At 41.0% G+C, this 20,163-nt stretch overlaps 3 protein-coding genes across 6 annotated transcripts in view; 1 reads left to right on the top strand and 2 right to left on the bottom strand.

Annotated features, from left to right (window-relative positions):
- The window catches only part of MYH11 (myosin heavy chain 11), a 60,033-nt gene extending 52,998 nt beyond the window's left edge, over positions 1 to 7,035 (bottom strand). For all 4 annotated transcript variants that reach the window (XM_084536747.1, XM_084536745.1, XM_084536746.1 and 1 more), the window contains exons 1-2: positions 6,923 to 7,035; positions 488 to 846 (exon numbers count right to left, since the gene is read on the bottom strand). In XM_084536747.1, the coding sequence (XP_084392873.1) occupies positions 488 to 829 (342 nt within the window). In that variant the 5' untranslated portion in view covers positions 830 to 846; positions 6,923 to 7,035. The remainder of the gene's footprint in view (positions 1 to 487; positions 847 to 6,922) is intronic.
- A 5,551-nt stretch (positions 7,036 to 12,586) lies between these two features.
- CEP20 (centrosomal protein 20) lies at positions 12,587 to 18,306 on the bottom strand. Its single transcript, XM_084536763.1, has 5 exons — positions 18,128 to 18,306; positions 17,688 to 17,885; positions 16,428 to 16,512; positions 15,445 to 15,581; positions 12,587 to 13,155 (listed from the first exon to the last, which is right to left on the bottom strand). The coding sequence occupies exons 1-5, from the start codon at positions 18,153 to 18,155 to the stop codon at positions 13,079 to 13,081; spliced, it is 525 nt and encodes a 174-aa protein (XP_084392889.1). The 5' UTR covers positions 18,156 to 18,306; the 3' UTR covers positions 12,587 to 13,078.
- Positions 18,307 to 18,509: 203 nt separating this feature from the next.
- LOC311445065 (multidrug resistance-associated protein 1) overlaps positions 18,510 to 20,163 on the top strand; it is a 57,708-nt gene continuing 56,054 nt past the window's right edge. Inside the window, exons 1-2 of the mRNA XM_084536756.1 lie at positions 18,510 to 18,659; positions 19,704 to 19,871. The gene's annotated coding sequence lies outside the window, so the exon portion shown is untranslated. The remainder of the gene's footprint in view (positions 18,660 to 19,703; positions 19,872 to 20,163) is intronic.

Below are 20,163 nucleotides of genomic sequence, written 5' to 3'. Positions count from 1 at the left end.
CAGAACTTTTCAGCTATCTTTTAGTGGGAGTTTTGGCTGAGAAAAGAGTATGTGGCATGGCTTTTCTGCATGTTCTAATTGTAAGTTACTGCTGGAGCATATGAACTGGAAACTTCTGAGGTTTCCATTCAAGTCATTGAAAAGCCCCTACTGATCTTCAGAGCACGAGGACTGAGGTGGTGTTTAACTATCAGTAGGTACTCTCCAAGCTGACATCATAATTTCACAACTAGCAAGCTCTGGGGAAGAAACCTTCATGTGTTTTAATTTAGTTGAATAAAGAAGCAATTATTAAAGAGGCAGAATAGTAATGGGGAATAAAGTCAATGAGATACATTTTTGGTTTGGGGTCCTGTTGCTGAGGCAGGTGTACTTGCATGGCCATGTTACACCAGTACTGTATCCCTGACAGCAGCTGGGATCTACCTTGTTTGTGACAGGACGTGGTAGCATGCAATAAGAAATATGTGCATTTGTCTCTACTTACATAAATTAAACCTGAGAAGTATCTCTCCCTTAGATTGTGCAGCACTGAAGCTTCATTGAGGCAGGTCAGCTCTGCCATGTCCTCCACTTTGGAGAACTTTGGCGGGTTCATCTTCTGGATGTCATCTTTGCTCAGTGTCACTTTCTTTCCATTTTCCGTCAGTTCAACTGTCACCTCATCCCCTTTCTCTTCCTTGATACTTGCTGCTTCAAATCCATGTTTCTCTGATGGAACCCAAACCAATCTCTTCGCTGACCAGTCAGCCTGGGCAAGTGGGTTATTAATGAAGTTTTTGTCCACAAAGAGGAATTTCTCATCATCGCTGAGAGGTTTTTGAGCCATTTTGACTCAGTAGTCACCTGTTGAGGAAGCAAAATATTCTGCTTTAAAAGGGAGGTAAATATGGAGGTGGTCCAGGCAATTTGGTATTTGTCAAATCTGTGCCAAAGCCCTGTAGGTCCTGTGTCATATCCTACATTTCCATGCAGATACTTTGGGGTGCCAGATTAGATACCTTAGAGAATCTGTGCTTAGATACATGAGTCCCACTCTTTTGTTACCATGTCTGAAATCAAAACCTTCAGAGCACTAAAACAAATGAGGACTCCTGAGCTTATTATCTTTGTTTTGTTTGTATGGTACTGAAGATCAGAGAGAAAAGTAAGGCATAATTAGCATCTATGTAATTAGACTGTCAGGATTGCACCAAGGCTACCATCTGAACAGTTCCCTGCAGCCTCATCTCTTGCCCATCACTAAGCTAATTGAATTCATATATATTCACTAAGTTAATTGAATTCAGATATATTCAAAATTTATAATTGCCCAAATACTGTTGGGTGTGTACCACAATATCAGTATAATGAAATAATTAGTAGAAGAATAGTTCCCAGGCTGTGTTCCAGAAAGAACAGAAATGAACTTTTCCTGTGAAGGACTATTTCTAGTCTCTCTAATATCATTTCACTTGGAGAAGAAAAAGATTAAGAGAAAATCAAAGTAAAAAACTTAATGTTTGAAAGCAAACTCAGAGGAAACAAAACAAAACCCAACCAAAATAAAACCAACCATTGCTATCAGTAGTGCTCATGAAGAAGAAGTAATTTAGAATTATTTTCTTTCTGTAGCGCAAGACGATGAGAGCTGATCATTTTTGAAGGAGTAATGTCCACCATGTGAGAGACGGGGAAAAGAAATACAAGTTATTAGATGTATGGACTTGGATAAAATTGCTGGATGTATCCACTCTGCAGGTGAGAGTAACAGGAGGGTTTTGGCTGCTTTGTGCTGTGTTGGGAGGGAGGAGACAGCTTCTTTCCTGCACTGGCCATTGGAAGTCATGATGCAGCTGCAGCAGCTGGGCTGATAACACTGGAGTGTTCCTACATGTGGGACACACAGCCCTCAATGAGAAAAGGGGAAAACAGAGGTCTTGTGGTTTGCTACAGGGCAGGAAAAGCATGGTGCTAGTCAGGAAACCTGCTGTGCAGCAGAGCAGAGGGCAGCTGTGGAAAGTGGGGAAGAGTATGGCTGAGAAAAACATCACCAGGAGACAGAGGCTGTTTCATTTCCTTATTGAGAGTGAATTTAATATTTACAGTATTCAGACAAACACAAATCTTGAGGGACTTTGGAGAAAATGCTAAAGATGTCTGCAATCAACCCATAAGCAGAATGATATTTGTAAAGTATGTGTATGTGGACAAATGGACACCCTGTACTCTGGGAGTATCAGAGAGTGATTTCCAAGTATTTGTCCCCAGAGCCTTTCCACAGATTCATATTTTTTGCAAGGCCAGGCTGTGTGAGGAGGTCTGAGAGAGAATCATGGATCATGCAGAAGGTGACCTGAAGCTTAAAAACAAAACTAGGATTTTAGAGGCGCCTGAGAGGGTTAGCTGATATCCCCGTGGAAATCAGAAGCCCTGACTCTTTAAACTCCCTTGACAATGCTCTCATGTAAAAAAATCCATCTTTCCTTTAAATATGATTTCTCTAGAGCCATCTAGTCAGAAAAACTCCAAGAGGAAATTTTACTCAGGTCATTGATGGGCACATGATGTAGGTGGTGAGGTGGGTAAATGGAAGGCAGATCCTAACAGCTTGGTTCTGTGCATCACCACTTGCCCATGCACGGCGTTCTCTGCTGTCAAGTCCCTGTGAGGGAGCTCTGCAAGATGTGGCCCTTTGCAGGCTCCCAGGGGATTCTTGGAAGAGAGCTCCAAGAGGAAACTATTTGACCTCTGTGTGGATTAAGGCAGAAAATGTTCCCTCCTTGCCAAGAGGGCTGGTAGAGTCGCACAGTTCCAATAATGGAGATGGTATTCTCTTCTACAGAGCTTTCCAGCTGGCGGCTGCAGGGTGAAGCTGGCTGGACATAGCTGCAGCTCCAAGAGCAGGCTTTGGGGAGCAGCAGGAGCCTGCCATGGCCTCTCTGCTCCTGCTGCAGTAGCAGTGGGCAAGGCATGTTCTCTGCCCCATGCCACAGCAGCACATAAGGAACTGCTGCGAAGGGGTGGGAGGATTTTGGGTTGCCGTAGGGCCAGAAGAGAGAGCTATGTAGTCATCCTGAAAGGCTGGAGCCTGCTGCCTTTGGCTAAGTGCCAAGTGGCAGCGCATCCAAACTGATTGGAATTTGGTATTGCTGCCACCAAAACCTAGACCGAACTGCAGAGCTGGGTTTCACGGAGCCTAATCTTGCTACTTTGAGGCTGCCCAAAAATGATGGTGGTGGAAATCATTCTGAATGCTTACCTTAAAAACCCAACTGAAGATGAAACCTGCTACAAAGCACATCACCAGTGGGACAACCCAACAGTTCTTTGCTGTTTTGTTGCCCAGGGACCAAAAGAGAGTTCTGTTTCTTGTTACATCCTATATCCAACACAAAGCTTTACAATCATCCTCTGCAGGTCCCAGCATGATACCGAGAGCTGGTCTGCCTGTATTCTGTTAGGTTCTACTTCTTCCTGTGAGTAGAAATTTTTGCATCTTGTTGTGGTTAAATTTGGTCTTTTTGAAAATGAGGTGAGGTTGTAGTGCCTAAGAGGTGGAACAAACTGAGAAGCTTGGAAAAGAGTCTTTATTCCTAGATCTAAGCACTATATTTTTTCATAGTACAATACGATCCTGTGGATACCAGTTTAAACATGGTAAGAACAGACCTTCTACAAGAAACAAGGAATATCTATCTAGTCTGAGCCACGTAACTCCTCTGAAACATAATGAGGAGAAAACATGGATTTTTCTAAAAAGTTTTCATGAATGATCACCTGGAATCTGAGGATGGCATTTGAGTAGTAGCTGAGTACAGCTGTAGTAACAAAGGAAATTCAGTTATAAAGGGTTTCTAGATAGAAGGGGTAGAAGATGGGCCCCAAAGACTTGACTGGATTTGTCCTAGAGAGGTGCTGGGCATTTAGCTAATGGGCTGCTGAAGTTTCTGAATCAAAATCAGAAGTAAACCTGCTGGACCATCTCTGATCTAGGCTGCACTGCACTCCAGCACATGGCTGATGCTGGAGACGTGGTCCAAGGGGAAAGACTCATGACTGTCCATTGGGAATATTCCCTGAGGTGGCAAAACTGAGCCCTTAGCCAGACCCTGGGTTTCATCCATAGGGCTGGCTAAGAGAAATGGAGGCTAATACCAGTGGAAAGCTGTGATTAGAGGTTCTCATCCATTACTTCAGGTAAATCTTAGCCCAAATCATCTGAGTAAGAGCAAAGCCTGTTCTGTACTCAAAGCTGAGCTGTCCTGAAGAAGGGAGGAAGAAAAGCAATGGCAAAAATAATACTGACATGAAGTTTCTTGCCTCAGAAATATGACACATTACGCCAAGTGCTGGATGCATTTGCTATACTTGCCTAAATTCCAAACGTGCACATATGCAGGGCCATGCATACTTCCATAGGTTATTTTCTATTCCACTTTCTACTGCCCTGCTGCAGATATATCCTGCTGATTTTCACTGTCCTTTCCCCTATAATGTCAGTAACAGAAGTTGAATGCCGTCTTTACAATTAGTTTTTCCTGAGTATATTATTCCAAGGACAAAGTATAAATATCTCCAGGAAGTGCACTTTAATTAAAAGGTTATTGGCCAAGCAGAATTGCCTCCTGGGTCAGAGCTCAAAGGGAATGCTTTTGCCCTAATGAGAATATAAAGGACACTTCTCCCTTCCTCTGCAGGATGTGAATGTCAGTATAAAAGCTTATCACAGCTGTGCAGGGAAGGGTTATTAGAACAGAGGAACATATAACCAAGCATGTGAATTATTTTCAGGAATTATTGTGGGGAAAGGGAATAAATAAATAAATAAATTCTAGGCATGAATCCTGATCTTTTGACCTTTCTTTGGGACCTGGCTCCCCAGCACAGTTAGTTTTGTTACGAGCACTGTTAGAAATCCCTTATAGCCTCTTGCTTCTTCTTGCTGGCTACTGGGACCACCCCTCAAATTCTTTCTGTCATCACAGACAATTTGATCTGAACATGAAGTTGTTGTCAGTACTATTTTATTAATGCTGTTCAGCCAGGGAAGAGGGAAAGTCTGTATTTTAAGAGAGAACATTTTTAGTAATTTCACAGGGCTGGTTTTTAATACATTCTCTATGCACTTTAATCAACTTGTCTGCAAGTGACTTGGCCTCCTATCAGGTGTGCTCATCTCTGTTAATGCAAATCAATACAGAACTATGATAAGACACTTGATACATCCAGAGAAATTGGTCCATATTATTATGTTATAAAATGAAAGAAAAAAATGAAAAAAAAAAAAAAAAAAAAAAAAGACTTGAACTGCATTCTGTGGGGATAGATTCCTCCCTCTGGAAGATACTAGCTATTTTGAATAGCCTCAAATGTCATTCTATGAAGTAAATCAGATTCTGCAATTAGAATTCATAAATAATCTATATTTTAGCTGGACTACGCACAAGTTGGAAAGCTACCTTTTGCTCTTTGCTTCTTCTAAAATTAACATACTTGAAAGAAAAGCCAAGAGATTTGCAACTAGTAATTCTCAGTGAGTTATAAAGAGCCTGGATGCCCTGCGTACATCTATGCATGCTTCCATATATGGCCATGTTCTCCTCAATACTCGCTGTTCCGCAAAAATGTAATGATAACAAATTCAAAACAAATACCTTTTAGGGACTAGTGTGTCAATTGCAAATGAGATAATAAAAATCATTGTTTACATCTAAGCGAATGCAGTCAGAGGAGTATCATGCAGTAATTGAAGGGACTTCTTAGTTAAGTGCTTTGCCCTCCGGGGTTTCATCCTGTTAGCCTCTGTTAGTGGTTTATGGGAACGGAGAGCCTTGGGGGTTTGGAAAGTGGGACCGGGCACAGCATCTTCTTGCAAGCTGCCTGCCAGGACAAAACTTTAATAGAAAGAGAAGGTGGGCTTGCTTTTAAACAAGTGTATTTCAGAAAATATTTCATTGAGATGTATATGTTATATAATAATGATGAAACTTCTGATTTCCCTTGTATTTAAAATATCTCAATTTTTGTCTTCATTATAAGCATATATGTACACCTCTCACGTACATATCCACGTGTGTGTGCATACACATATATAAATATGTACCTGAGAGTAGCCAGTGAACTTCTGGGATGACACTGAAGCTGTTTTCTATACTGCCATCTACTGTCGTCTTACTTTACTCACAACATTTTGTTCAAGTTAGAAGTTCGCTTCTGTATTTTCCCTTTAAAAAGGGCATAAGTTGCATTTGAAATCACTTAAATTAGTCTAGGTCAGTGAATTAATCAGATTAATTCGCTTAAAAATTATTTCCAGCATATTAAAATGCACAAATATAATAGGTATTTTTGTAAAAATGTTTCCATTTCTTCTCCTAGTTTTTAAGTGTTTTTCCTGTTTAAAGACCAGAAAACTGGAAGGCTAATTACATTATTTGGTTTACTTTCATTAAGCTGCTCAGGAAATGCACTGTAAAAGCAGAAATGCTTAAAGAAGATCAGCTGCTCAGGCTAGCAGGTTTTTTCCATACCGAATGCTCCCTATGATGCATCCTTGCAGCACGTACCTGCTGCAGCCCGGCAGCACGTGGCACCTTGCGGGCTGCCTCGCTGCTGGCTCAGAGCGTGACCACTGCTCCCCAGCCAGCACCTTCAAGGCTCAATTCAGCCACAGCAGTCTTAGAAGTGACTAAGGACCAAGCTGGATCATCAACATGCACTGCCTCTTGCACATTTTAAATAGAACCCCATTAGTAATATACAGGATAAACCATTTGAGCATGTCTGGTAGATCTATTTCTGATTTGTATGCTCTCTGCAGGTTCACTCACTGAAGGGCTTTGCAGAGTAGCACCATCCTTGCTGCCCTACTCCATCCCAGCATGGTGAGCCCCCAGCCCCATTCCCAGCAGGGATGTGCTGGCCCCCCCCCAGTACTCACAGGTGTCCGATTAAGGCAGGGAGGGAACTGGAGAGTCAGGAACCTGTACAGCCACCAGCCGGGACAGTCCAAGTCCTCGCCGCCTTCTCAACCTCCCTATATAGAGGAGGAGAATCTTGTCAGTGGGGAGGGGCCCTGTAAACCACGTCCTGCTGGAAAATCCTCCCAGTACCTGGGTTAAAAAACCCAGCCTCAGCCAAGGAGCTCATTCCCAGCGGGGCCTACCCCAGGGCTGCTGACCCTGTCCCCAGCTGCCCTTCAGCAAAGCTGGGTCTGGCATCCCTGGCTTTCCAGAAGGCATTGGGGGTACCCCTAACCCTCAAGTTTGGAGCTTCTGCTTGTTTCTGGGGGTGCAACTCTTTGGCCAGACAGACCTTTTAATTCCTTCCTGCCTAGGCAGCATCCTTGCCCCTTGTGCCCCCCTCCCACGTGCAAAGGGCAGATCCCGGTTCCATGGGGCACAGGAGGTTTCCCACCCACCGTCAGTGCCTTTTCTTGGAACTAAGATGTGTTCCTGAGTTGAGGAGCTGCTTGGCGGAGGGGAGTTATTCCTAACACAGCAGGGTCTCTGGGTGTTTGTGTGACATTCAGAGCTTGGGGCTGGTGTCAGCCTCCTTTGCCCCTAGGGAAAAAGAGGGATGTTTCCCAGCTCCCCAGCACATTTGCCAAAGTTTGTCTTGCCAGCCTGTGCTCAGCTCAGTTCCCGAGAAAGCACTGTAAATACTTTTTCATATATAAGAAATACCTCCCTCTGTCCATAAAAGGAAGAAGAGAAGTGATAAATAGCTGAGGGGGAGCAGTCGCTGGGATGCAGTGGAAAGAGCAGGCAGCAGGCACTGCGTGCCGGGGGGGAGAGGAGGACAGGGTGCATGGAGCCAGACCTGCCAGGGCTAGGGAGGGATCTGGTCCTCATCAAATCTCCCTCACACCCCCGAAACCTTCAGTCGCCAGCTGTCCCCCCTCCTCCCGCTGCGAGTAGCCAACAGCCTTGTGCAGTAAGACCTGTGGATGGAGACATCCCAAAAAGGGAAAGCTAGGATCCTCTAGGAATTCCCATCAACGTGCCAAACACAAAATACCGAAACAACCCCCTCTCAGCACCAGGCTAAATATGGTGTATACCCAAAGGATCAGAGCACAGTCCTGGGTGAAATAATTTCTCTTGACATCAACAATCCAGTCTTCTCTGAAAAATAAGCCCTCCTGAGGAAGATGGATGAGAATCATATTGGCCTTGGCATCCTAGGAAAATACCTCTGAGGGGAGGCTGAGCTGAAAACCTCGGGTGTCACTCGTGGAAGTCCCAGTGCTTGCAGGTGTGACGGAACAACAGACCCTGCTTCTAGCACTGGCCAGTGGTGAACAAAACTGATTAAACAGGAGAGAGGGGAAGTGCATCGGTGCTCCTTCCCCACTACGTTGCAGAAGTACCAGCTATGGACATCATGAGAAGCCTCAGCTGGAGAAGACTCAGTTTGCTAACCCAGTTGTGTTTCCAGCAGTTGTGCTCAAGTGGAGGGGCAGCGTCCACTGCCTTGTGAGGCGTGGGGCTGCCCCACAGCCTGGCAAAGCCCTGACAGGTTTGGAAAGGCAGCAGGGTCCTATCAGACTGAGGCATATGTGACTGTGTTGGAAGGAAGCCAGGGGAAATGATATCCAGGATGTCAATCCAAGAAACTCACCCTTGTTAGCAGAAAGCTCCTCACTGCAGAGTTGGCCCTGTTCTATTTGCAGTTTCTGTGTTGCAAGCTTAGCTTTTAAACAGGAGTATAATGAATAGAAAATACTGAAATGCAAGGGGATCCCCTGAAAAGTATGATCATTTCAGCATTCGTCAAAGTTATCCTAAGAAGCTCCTTCTAAACCCACGCAGCTGTTTCACAAAACCAGATGCATTTTAATAGTAGCTTAAAAAGGAGTGGAAATTATTCCTGCTGCTGTGCAAACCACTGCATGTGCACACGCAGGCTCGCTGCCTGAGTAGTATGTTTAGCAGAGGCAGTGGTGGAGGATGATATATGATGTGACATTAAACTGAGCTGCAAACTAAAAAAATATTACTGCTGGGACTGAAACAGTTGCAGTTTCAAGCCAGGTGGGGTAGGAACTGATAAGCATAGGCCTGGCCTCCATCCTTCATTTAAAAGTCAGCATAAGAATATAGTAATGAAATAGCCTGCTTGGAGTTTCCCAAGTGCTGCAGTAGTTTTTAAACCTTTTAAAAATTGCATCAGAATGAAAGCTGTGCAGTTCCAGTGGATGATGCTTTTGTGACAGCAAAATAAGCTTTATTTAACTCCTCCTCCTAATTTATTTATTTTAATTGCTTTTCTAGAAAAAAAAATAAAGCCTTAATAAAGCTCTTAAATATCTCTGTGCTGAATTCGCACAGTATTATACTCAGAAAAAAAGGGGACTCAAGAGGAAATGAGTTTTTCAGCTACGTCAACACTGTGTAAACTGAGTACAACGGAGGAAAAAAAGAAAAGCCCATGTGATGATGCGTTAGTTTCTTAAATAATGAGTCAGGTAAGCATTTTTGTTTAAAAATTATTTTATCAAATTTATCAACCATATTTCTCTAAGTTGACATAATTAGAACTAGGAAATGTAATAGCGGTATGTGAAGATGTACTTTTGCAATAGGAGGGACAGCCTGCACCCAAACTAGAACAGTTAACCACAGGAGTAGTCTGACCAGGCAGAGTAGTCAGGAACTGCTTAACGCTAAGCTTTGTGCTTGATGCTGGATCCAGGTTAAGTGAAGTACGTGAGGCAGAGAGGTCGATTCTAGATCAGTTTGGACTCCAGCTGCTACTGAAAGGGTGTCTCTAAGAGCGTGAACAAGTATTTTTGGTTTTCTCTTCCTAAACATAATCACCAAATGGTAATCACTCCTCCGGAAAGCAGATCAACTGACACCAAGATTCAGCTTGATTTGAAAGGGTGCTCAGGAAGGAAAGTGTAACTGACTCCATGGGGCATGTTGATAAAACCTAGAAAAAAATTTCCCCGTGCGTGACAGAAACTAATACCTCTGCAACAACACTGATGCTGTCGAGCATACACACAGACTTTCCTCTGATTTTAGGGGAAAGCAAAAATTTGGTTTTAAAGTTTTTTTTTTGTTTTTTTTTTTTTTTAATAAACTTGTGGGTCAAGTTCTTCCAAACTGCTTTCCAGATCTGATATCCACACCAAACTGCCCTGGCTCCTTGCCACCTTCACTTTTGATATCACACTCAGACGAAGAACAGCCTCTCTTAACATAATTCCCCTGCCTAACAGTCTTACAGTGTTCGAACTCCAAAAAAGAACACTCACAGTGCTCTAACTCACTAAAAATGCTGAACTTCTAAATCCTTACATCTTTTTCTCATGTTCTGATATCAGTAGAAAGAATAAAGGCAGTTAATACATTACAGACTGTAATTAAGCTATACAGAATTTAAATTATTTGAGAAAATATTTTTGCATGTGTTCATCTAGGTGGAAGTTTCATCTAAAATCTGAACATGCCTCTCAAGGTTTTTGAATTACTTTAATCTAAATACTGGCTGACCTGGCCTAAACTTCTAAGGAATGATTTTTTGCAAGTGCATCCATAATGTACAGGATTTGCACATCCTCTTCTTACTCAAGCAAGTAAAGGCAGTCTGGCATTCATAGGACTCACTACATGTCCACATCTTGAAAGATGCTCTCATATTTTGTGTAGTCAGGATAAATGCTAGACCATTAATAATGTGATTAGACTAGCATATTTTCAGGCATGTTTCAAAGCTTCATTGTACAAATAAATACCACGGGAAATACACTTCAATTTAATTTGCTCATACAATGACTGGACTTTAGAACAAGAGATTGTTCCAAAACTCTAAATTTCTACTGTGAAGGTATCACAAAATTAGGTGAAACACATGTTGCATAAGAGAGCAGACACACCAACTCCTGCTCCCATACTAGCACAGAATCTTGAGAAGTGGACAGAAGCTGTACTTCCCAAAGAAACTAGTTCTGAGATTTCTCTCTTAAACAAATTTTTGCTCTGATTTCAGACACACCAAATACACACCTTTGCCTCAAAGCTCAATGAAGCACACCTCTGCTTTCATGGCTGTGGAGACCATGAGCATACTGAGCTGTGTTCTTGGGAAGGTCAGGTACCAAGCTTCCCTTTGTCCTCTCCCACCATAACAAAAACTATTTTTAATTTCAGCTATTACAAGTCCTTTTCCCAAGGAGCTCCATGACACCTAAGCAGCTTTTGTATGATCTATGGTAGGAAGATAGAAAGCAGACGCAATGGCTTTGGTTACACTGGAAGATTTGCATAGCATAGAAGGTTGTAGCTTCTGTGTTTTCCAGTAGAGCATTTTCCTTGCCCTTGAAAAGACAATTCGCATTCCAAACATGGATAATAATTTGACCCACTAGGTTATGGAGAATCATTTAACCTCTGGAAAACCAAAGTTAAAAATTCAGGGATTTCTGTGGCCTGAACAACCCTACCAGCATTCTGTAAAGGTTAATTTTTGCAATTTCGCAGATGCACTTTCAGCTCATTCCAAAATGAAGGTGATTTGTAAATAATAGCTTACAGACTATTTTTTTTTACTGTATTTTTAGATAGAGAAATTAAGAGATAGAATGGTAATTTGCACTAGATTGTCAGGAAAGAGTCTTTGTATTGAGGCAGATTCCCATGACGGTTGGGCTTTTACAGAGACGGCTCTTCAGCTAAGTAGTTGAAGTGATAGTGGTGTTAACACAGCAAACATTGAGGGCACACAGAGATAAATTTGCTTGCTTGACCCAGTAGTCAATAATAATTGATGCAAAGCAACAAAAGACTTAAAGATGGATTTGATTAAGATAAATTTGCAAACATAAGTCCTCTCCTTTTGGAAACAGTCCTGAGGTACTTATAAATAAGCAAATGGGGAGCTGGCAGCATTGCCAGTCAAAGGTGATGAGCTCACTCCTAAGGCTTGAAATGGATAAATGTAGCTTCCTTTAAAGCCATAATGGTTCTCTGCACTTTCACATTAGACTAGTGCCTTGGCTGCTTATAAAAAAATCAAAAAAAATAACAAAACCACAACACCTATAATGCTAATTGGTTCAAATGATGACTAAGGCAAAACTTTGTAGAGTCTGTAAAACTCAGGGTCCTTTCACTAACATTTGCAAACTGTGTGTTCTCTTCCTCTCTTTTTCCCCAAACACTTACTGTACTGTTTATTTAACAATTTAAGGATTTTGGAGAACTCAACCCTAAAATTTTATTTACACAAAACTCCTCTTAGTATCACTGAAAAATTAACATCTATACATTTTATTTAAAAAAAAAGAAAAATAGATAACCTGATCTTTTTGATGTATAAAGTCTGCTTCTGCCATCTCAAAACATAAAAATACCTCAGCTAAAAAAGTTATGGGAATCAGTAATCTATTATCAACTTTATTTTTATTTTTAACTTTGCCTGGCTTTGACTTTCATGTCATTTGGGGAAATAAACAAACAAAGTTCCCCTCCCTCCTGTATATTTAGTGTTACACCATACAATTTATAGCAACTCCAGATGGAAAAGGCTTACCCTCACTTGTTTGCTGGCATAAAGATAAATATAGTCCCCATTTCCGGAGAAATAAAAACAACTATTCCTCCAAAACACTTTAATTTTATTTTCAAATTCATTTTCCCATACTTGTCTGAAAGTAGCAGCTTCTTCTGCTTCTTAATGATGAGGAATCATTAAAATACTTAGTTTGAATTCTTTCAAAATACCAAACACAATAAAACTAAGAAAACCAGGAAAGACACATTAAGACATAAAATAGTAATAAAAGTGTGAAAATTATACAATATCTAGTAAGTTTTTATTTTTATAAAATGAATATTTTTAGGCCCAATTCTAGACACAGGCTCAATTAATCTGACTTCATATACAGTTTTCCTTCTATTAGCACTGGAGGAAAAGGGCCTTGGTTAATATTTTTTCATTGGCAGCAAGAAAGACCCCATCTTTATGTCTTATGGGTAGCTCTAACAAAATGAAATGGTCCCACTGGAAATAATGGAGAAATTTAAAGAAGAATTTCTTAAATTAACTCTCAAAGAGCTTTACACGAGAAATTAATATATGAAAGATATCATCTATTTATATTTTGTAAAACAAGGGGCTCTTCAATGCTGGTGCCGGCCATCCTTCCTGGTTCTGGAATTCTATCTAAAAATGAAACAGACAAAAATGTTTTCACACATCTGGAGAACCAAACATATATGTTACTTTCTAAATTATGAACTTTGATATAGAATATCATCATAGGAAGCCCAAGCAACTTTATAAATATATTTTTTCCATACAACTGTATGAGATAAGAGCTTTGCATGACAAAAGATTAGATTGTAGACAGCTTCAAATCTGCTTTAGTAAATCAATGAACAGAAACATGAAATTGCACAATCTGTATCAGGATCCCCCAGTCTTTGCACCAGTTTATTGGAATAATTATTCAGCAACATAAGCAAGACAATTTTTAATATAAAAAGCAAGATAGATGTTAGATACAAGATTGTGAACGTTGTGCAGATGAACGGACTTGAATACCTTAGTATGCACCCTAGTTAAAACAGCTAGGTAGTTAGTATTTTAAACACATTTCAGGGAGTATATTAAACCCACTTCAGCTTTTGTGTCTCTACTAACATTCCATAAACACATGCAAAAAGTGATTTCAGACTATAGTAACTTAAAGGTTAAAAATATTACAAGTCTACTTTTATATGTTTGTTTAGTTCAAAGTGCAATGTGCTGTCATGCCTTATGATTAATCCTGTCTTGTAACCAACTCTAAGCAATTTATCCCTATGTGAAATTGTATTGGAGTCAACAGGACAAGATGACTATGCACAAGTTCAATTTTGAAACTGAGGCACAAAGTTTTATTCAAAAATCTTGTCTAAGACTTCTCTATAGTACTGAATTTATTTAAAAAAAATAGGAATAAGAATTTTCTAACAAGAAAATTACAGTTACAGCAGTTTTGACATTGAAATTTTACTTCTTCAGCCCCCCCTTCTGGCAGAAGGGTAACAATATTGTATCCATGAATTAAGAAAAGGTGCTTATTTCGTACTTTTCTCATGCTTCTTAGATGTTGTAATAATATCTCAGACCTCAGTTTTTGTTTTTTTTTAAACACAAAAGTAATAGATGATATTACTATTACTAGTAACATGATAGTACTCAATGGCCCAAATTCTCACAGAGTAGAAAGTGAAGTAATATGCCAAGCAGATTCTTTTAAGGAATAAAAATTAACTACTGATCCCTTTCATTCTATAACATAGGCAGTATTAATACTAAACCAGCAAAGAGCAGACCAGAAAGGGAAAAAAATCTATCAGTGTTCTACTGTTGAGAAGTGAAGTCAAAGTGAATTACATGCGTAGAAAACATTCATGCCCAAATGCAGAATTGACAGCTAAAGAATTAAGAATGTTCTATAGAAATCAAGTTAGAACAGATGGGAAACAAAGAGATATGCCCACTATTTAATATATTTTACTGAGAATTTGGGTTAAATTCCTATATTAAATTCCCAACGTGATAAGACTATCTCTACCTTACCCTTTCCAAATTTGCAACAGTGTAAGAAGTACAATCTTGCCAGTTTAACTTTTAAGAAAATGGGAAAACAAATTGGTAGATGAGTTTTGTGATACTGAGAATCAGGTTATCGATATATTCTGGACTTTACCAGCAACTGCAGCAGTAAATCTCAGTTTCTAAAAGCATAAATGGCATATCAGATATTCTACCATGTATTAGTTAGCACAACTGTTCAATTTAAAGGAGTTTTCAGTCTTTAAGAGTCCAAAAGACTTAACAGAATAAAGCTAAATAATTCCCCTTCCCTTTAGTAGCTAACAAATAGCTACAGCTACTGCAAGGTAACAGGAGCTTCACAGTATCTTGCACTGCTGAAAATTTATACAGGTTTTGCCATCTCCAATTTTTAAAAATGCCTTTTTAAGTAACGTATCTTTCCATATTAGAATGAAAGTTCAACTGCTGACACATTTGAATGCCAGTCGAGCATTTCTGAGGGCAATCAGATTTGTATTCTGTACAAGCTGTCTCATTAGCTTACCAGCAGAAGAGAAGCAGGCCTAAAAGCTTGTTTAAGTTGGATGCTTATTCAAAGGAACATACAGAGCTAGTTTTAGAAATCAATTAATTGGATATAGTAGGACTTTTCTTAAACAAATATATGAGCAACATTTAAGGTCAGGTCACAGAGTTCAATGGTATTTTGAGGTGTAAACACTGTTCTACTGAAGATTTTTATTTTTTATTTTTATAAAAAAGGTGTCAGTTCAAAACATTCCTTGCACGGAGAAGGATGTACCCTGCGTCCATCTGCATGATTATGTAGTTATAAGCACAAGTATCTCATACAAAATCTAGTCGCAAACCAAACTTCTGCAAAAATGACTGCATTCCCACACCTACCTTTTTGATTTTGCTCAGTAGGTGGTTTGCCGAGGTTCTGCCTTGGATAACTCAGCGAAGACCCTTTCAGGATACTCTGGGTACTTTCTTCTTTACCACCACGTAAGAAATGAGATATAATTCCATACAAGAGAGGTCTGCTCAAGACAGAAAAGTAAAAGCAGCCAATGAAATACCGAGCACTAATAAAACCACCCTTTCCTCCTAAGTTCTTAGACCTTAATGTTCACTCTTAATGTATGTTCAGATGCCTCTAATTATTTAAATACATTATGCCAGGTGTAATTATATAAAGAAGCACAGATCTAAGCTCCCTCTGAAGACCACCGCTCTCCCAAAAAGTTTGCATTAAGAGACACTCTCAACTAAACTCCAGATTGCTCCTGTAGGGTGAACCAGAGCACGCTTAGCACATGAACGCAGAGCCACATTCTCACTGATGCAATACAGAGGATTGCACCGGAGCCCACAACACCACTGCATACCCCAAACTTGACTTTTACTAAAAGCCTGAGGCAGATTCTTTGAGACCAAACTAAAGAGACCCACTGGACATGTTTATACCTGCTTAACACACTATCTCATGAAATAGTTGTATCAGAACACTGTGAATTTATATCTGATCTCAGCGTGTGCTATCTTTTTATTGCTCTACAAATCAACTTGCTGATATGCACAGAACATGTTTTCTGCTTCTGACTGAAGGAAAGACTATAGCGCTAAGAGACTTGTTGTTTGGTATGCAAGTACACTAGCTGTAGAATGCATTCTATAGCACTTGTAGAATTAGTCGTAGTTTGGAGTATGTTTGAAAATGGCCCTCTGTTTGACACTGTGAGTTTGAACCCAGCATATTAGCTGCATATAGGCACGTGATATAGTCACATTTCAGTTGGTGAGAACATTTATATGCGATTCACACAAACACTAAGGGGAAATATACGCAGAAAAAATACACTGTGCATTCCAAAATCAATCCTTACACTGATTTTGCATTTGCGTCTTCAACGATGTTCAGCTCTTTGACAAGAAACTGTCTATCCAAGGGCACTTCAGGCTGGCCAGCTTCTGGAAAAGAAATTTCCCCACAATTCTTAAGACTGGTAAAAAAAAAAAAAAAAAAAAAAAAAAGCATCACCAGTTAACTTTTCGACACTACTCATGAGACTTACATCAGACCACTCACCTCAGTTTTTAGACCCTATACAGTAATTTCAGGGAACACAAGTATTACTGTTTCATACTAATATAATTTAAAGTGGCATACTACCGGTTTAGTCTTCACTCTAAAGGTAGATCTGAAAAGTATTAAAGTTTACAGTATAAAGATGAATTAATCAGGCAAACAACTTCCTCTAAAGAAGTACTGTTGTTAAACTGATTCCATCCATTAACACATACTGTCTCCATTCCCTCTTCTCACTGAGATGAACCTTTGTGTCTGTAATTTTCATAGTATGAAAACGTCAAATTCTTATATAGCAAATGCAATTACCACATCTAAGCCCAATTACAAAACTGCAAATTTCAAATACAAATTAGCAATAGGTACAAGCATAACTACATGCTGTACCACCTAAATTATAGCTACCATTTAAACATTGTAGCTCTCAATTATTAGTATTTTAGCACAGCCAGTAACAACTAACTGCTGTTGTTCAAAAATAGGGTCCTTCTTCATATCTTTTTTTGTATGTAAGGATTAGATTGTAAAGACAATGACGATTAGATGTAAGGACATCTAATCACATTTCTCACAGTTTATACACAGGAACTGCTGTAATCCAGACTATCAACTACTTTAATAGATTAGTTTAAATTATTCTTTAAAGATTATTTTTTAATTGCAGGATTTGATATTTTTATTTCATCCAAATGCCAATGAGAAAATTGTGATACCCACTTTAAAAATAGTTAGCCATTCTCCAGTACAAAAGCAAGCTATTTTGGTTTTGGAGGCTGCTAGCAAACTTTCTTGCTCTTGCATCAACTGTTTGGTCAATGTAAATACTATTTACCTCAAGGATAAGCTGCAAAGAACATGTTTTCTTGAAAACTAATGGGATGACTTGGCTTACTGCTGCAAATAAGGTGGTGGAGAAAGCGTTCACGGGTTACTTACTTCCAGGGAAAGAAGAGATTGTGCACTTCGTTCCCACCTCTTAATTCCATAGTGCAATTACTCAGTACATCACAGTGACACCCCAGCACAGCGGTGACAAAGCCGACGCCCGGCCCCCTACCTGCGGTGAGCACCGACGCCGTGTACTTGTACTTGTTGTACTCCAGGTACTCCCGGACCAGCTCGTTGATGAGGAGATTTTCACGGGACAGCGGCGGCCGGGGCTCGCTTTGGTCATCCAGCGCGTGAAAAACTTCAGCTCTGATGTTTGCTCTTATTTGCCCGAGGACACCTCTTTTTTCCAGCGCCTCCTTTAGGGCTGTTACCACAAAAAAACAGCGGACATAAAGCCAGGCGCGTCCCGGGACACCCACTCCCACCCCACCACCACAGTTCCAGCACGCAAGGAAATTAACAGAAGATACCCGTACCCGCGGCTATACCGCTCCTACCAACACGGGGATCGTTACAGATAAAAGCAGAGCCCCCAAACACACCACAGCCCCCGCTAAAGCCCTCAGGGCGCCCTCACAGCCCTCACGGTACCCGCCCCGCCCCCACCTTGTTTCAGCTCCACCACCGTCGCCATGGCCCCCACCGTAACACCCCCCAGTGCGCATGCGCAGCGCGGCAGCAGGGGACAGCAGCCTGGTGGTCCTGCCTCATGGCGCCCGTCAGCCAATTGGGCTGCGCGGTGGGCGGGGCGGGGCCTTAGGGTGGCGAATGGCGGCGGGGCGATGCTGCCTGAGGCGCTGGCGGAGAAGGGTGGGAACGTGGCGGCTGAGGGGGGCATGGGTGCTGCCCGCCTCTGAGGGAGCGGGGGTACTGGCAGGTGTCCTGTGTGGGGGCTGTTTTTTTTTTTTTTAAATAATCCTTTTATTGAAAAGAATCTTTTAATTTCGAAGGTTGTCAATGCTTTCTCCCTTTATTAACAGGGAGAAAAAAAAATAAATGGAGAAAGTTTCTCCCTGATAAGTTTTACGCTGCGTGTCTCAGAGATGAATCTTTCGTTAAAGGGCTCATCAAGGCCGAGCTTTTAACTGAAGGCTTTTGCCAAAACGCCGCTGGACGCTGTGGGTTTTGCACGCACAAGGTCTCTCGTGTGCCTGCTTTGTGCGGAGGCGTGCATGCGTGCCTCGTGTTGCTGTGAGGAGGTGGCTGTTTATTTTGCAAGCGAATGAAATATTCCCCAGGGAAATGCTGTCAGTGTGGGCGAGCTCCCTGGGTTTGTCATGGTCTAGATGGAGCAGAGCCTGCCGGGCTTGGGGGAAAATATGAGTCGTCTCAAGCAGCAAGCCCCTACGGCCTTTAAGGAGTGCCAGCTTTTTTTTTTTTTTTTTTTCTTTTACCAATGTTTCCTCTTAAAGCAAACATTTATATTCAGAGTTTCCAAGGAATATCTGAAAGGAAGCACGAAATACAACTCAGAGAAAAAAGATTTCTGAGTTAATGCTGAAGTTAACCTGCTCTTTTCACACAGCAGCCACCTGCAGGAGTGCCTCCACAACAGGGCTGCTATGCGGCCCCTTCAAGGACAGATAATTTTCTGCTGTACCACTTCAGCTATAAGCTTATATTCTGTTATCGTACACAGAGTATGTGTAAAAGTGTAAGCTCTTACAGGCTGTGTTATCCATTTAGATTTTTTTTTTTCTAGCTTAGTGTGCTATTAATAGTGCTATTAAAAAGGTTCTTCCAGCTTAACCACTGGAGCTCCTACCCTGTATTGACTGTCAGAGCTATTAATGTTTATATGTGCTGCGATCACACCAGAGAAAAACTGTTCCTTACAGCCCAGGGGCAAGAGGATAACACACAGGGGGAACTATGACTTAACTTTTTGAACGGAAGATGTAGTGAGCATCAATGCATCAAAACAACAACCCACCAATGTAGTTAATAGGATTTTGAGATGAATTTAGAGAATGTACAAAACAGGACAGAAATTCTTAATTAAAATTAGGGGAATGAACATTTATCTGTTCTCTTGCAGTACTGTAAAGATTTGAACATGGTATGAACTAAGGCATGGGTTAAACTGGCGCATTGAGTATAGCTTCTGACACCCATTTATTGGTTTTTCTTTCTGAAAACCATTTCTTGGTTTTGATCTTTCTGTGGTAATTCTCTTCATAAGGGGATATGTGACCTCGGTGTGAGTTGAACGCTGCTGCTTCTGCTTCTTGGCCTGGCATCCTGGGAGTGAGAGAGCTGAAGAGACAGACCAGAAATGCTGCAGGTGGACGGGCAGTCTGGCCAGGGCTGATGATGAGTGAGCACAGCTTTGTTCCATGAAAGTGTGCAGGTGAGTACAGAATCAACCTGTGATAGTTTTTTTTGTTTGTTTGTTTGTTTTGGGGTGTGTGTGTGTGATGCCTGATTTTTACACTAGCCCAGTGAGACCTGTCTCTGTGTGAATAACTTCTCCACTACCGCAGTTGCTGTGGACACAAAAGAGCATTTTAAATTGAGGTTCTTTATGTAACTTGCATAAGGAAACTTCAAATGTTGGTGCCCCTTTTTTTCATACATCAGTGTATGATGCCATTCCTACGCATGGGCCATCCATGCTCCAGCAGGTCTGTTCTGGTACACTA

This window comes from Aythya ferina (assembly GCF_964211825.1).
Source record: "Aythya ferina genome assembly, chromosome: 15".
NCBI lineage: Eukaryota > Metazoa > Chordata > Aves > Anseriformes > Anatidae > Aythya > Aythya ferina.
Note: the sequence above shows the minus strand (reverse complement) of the source record. Positions and strands in the feature narration are given on the sequence as shown.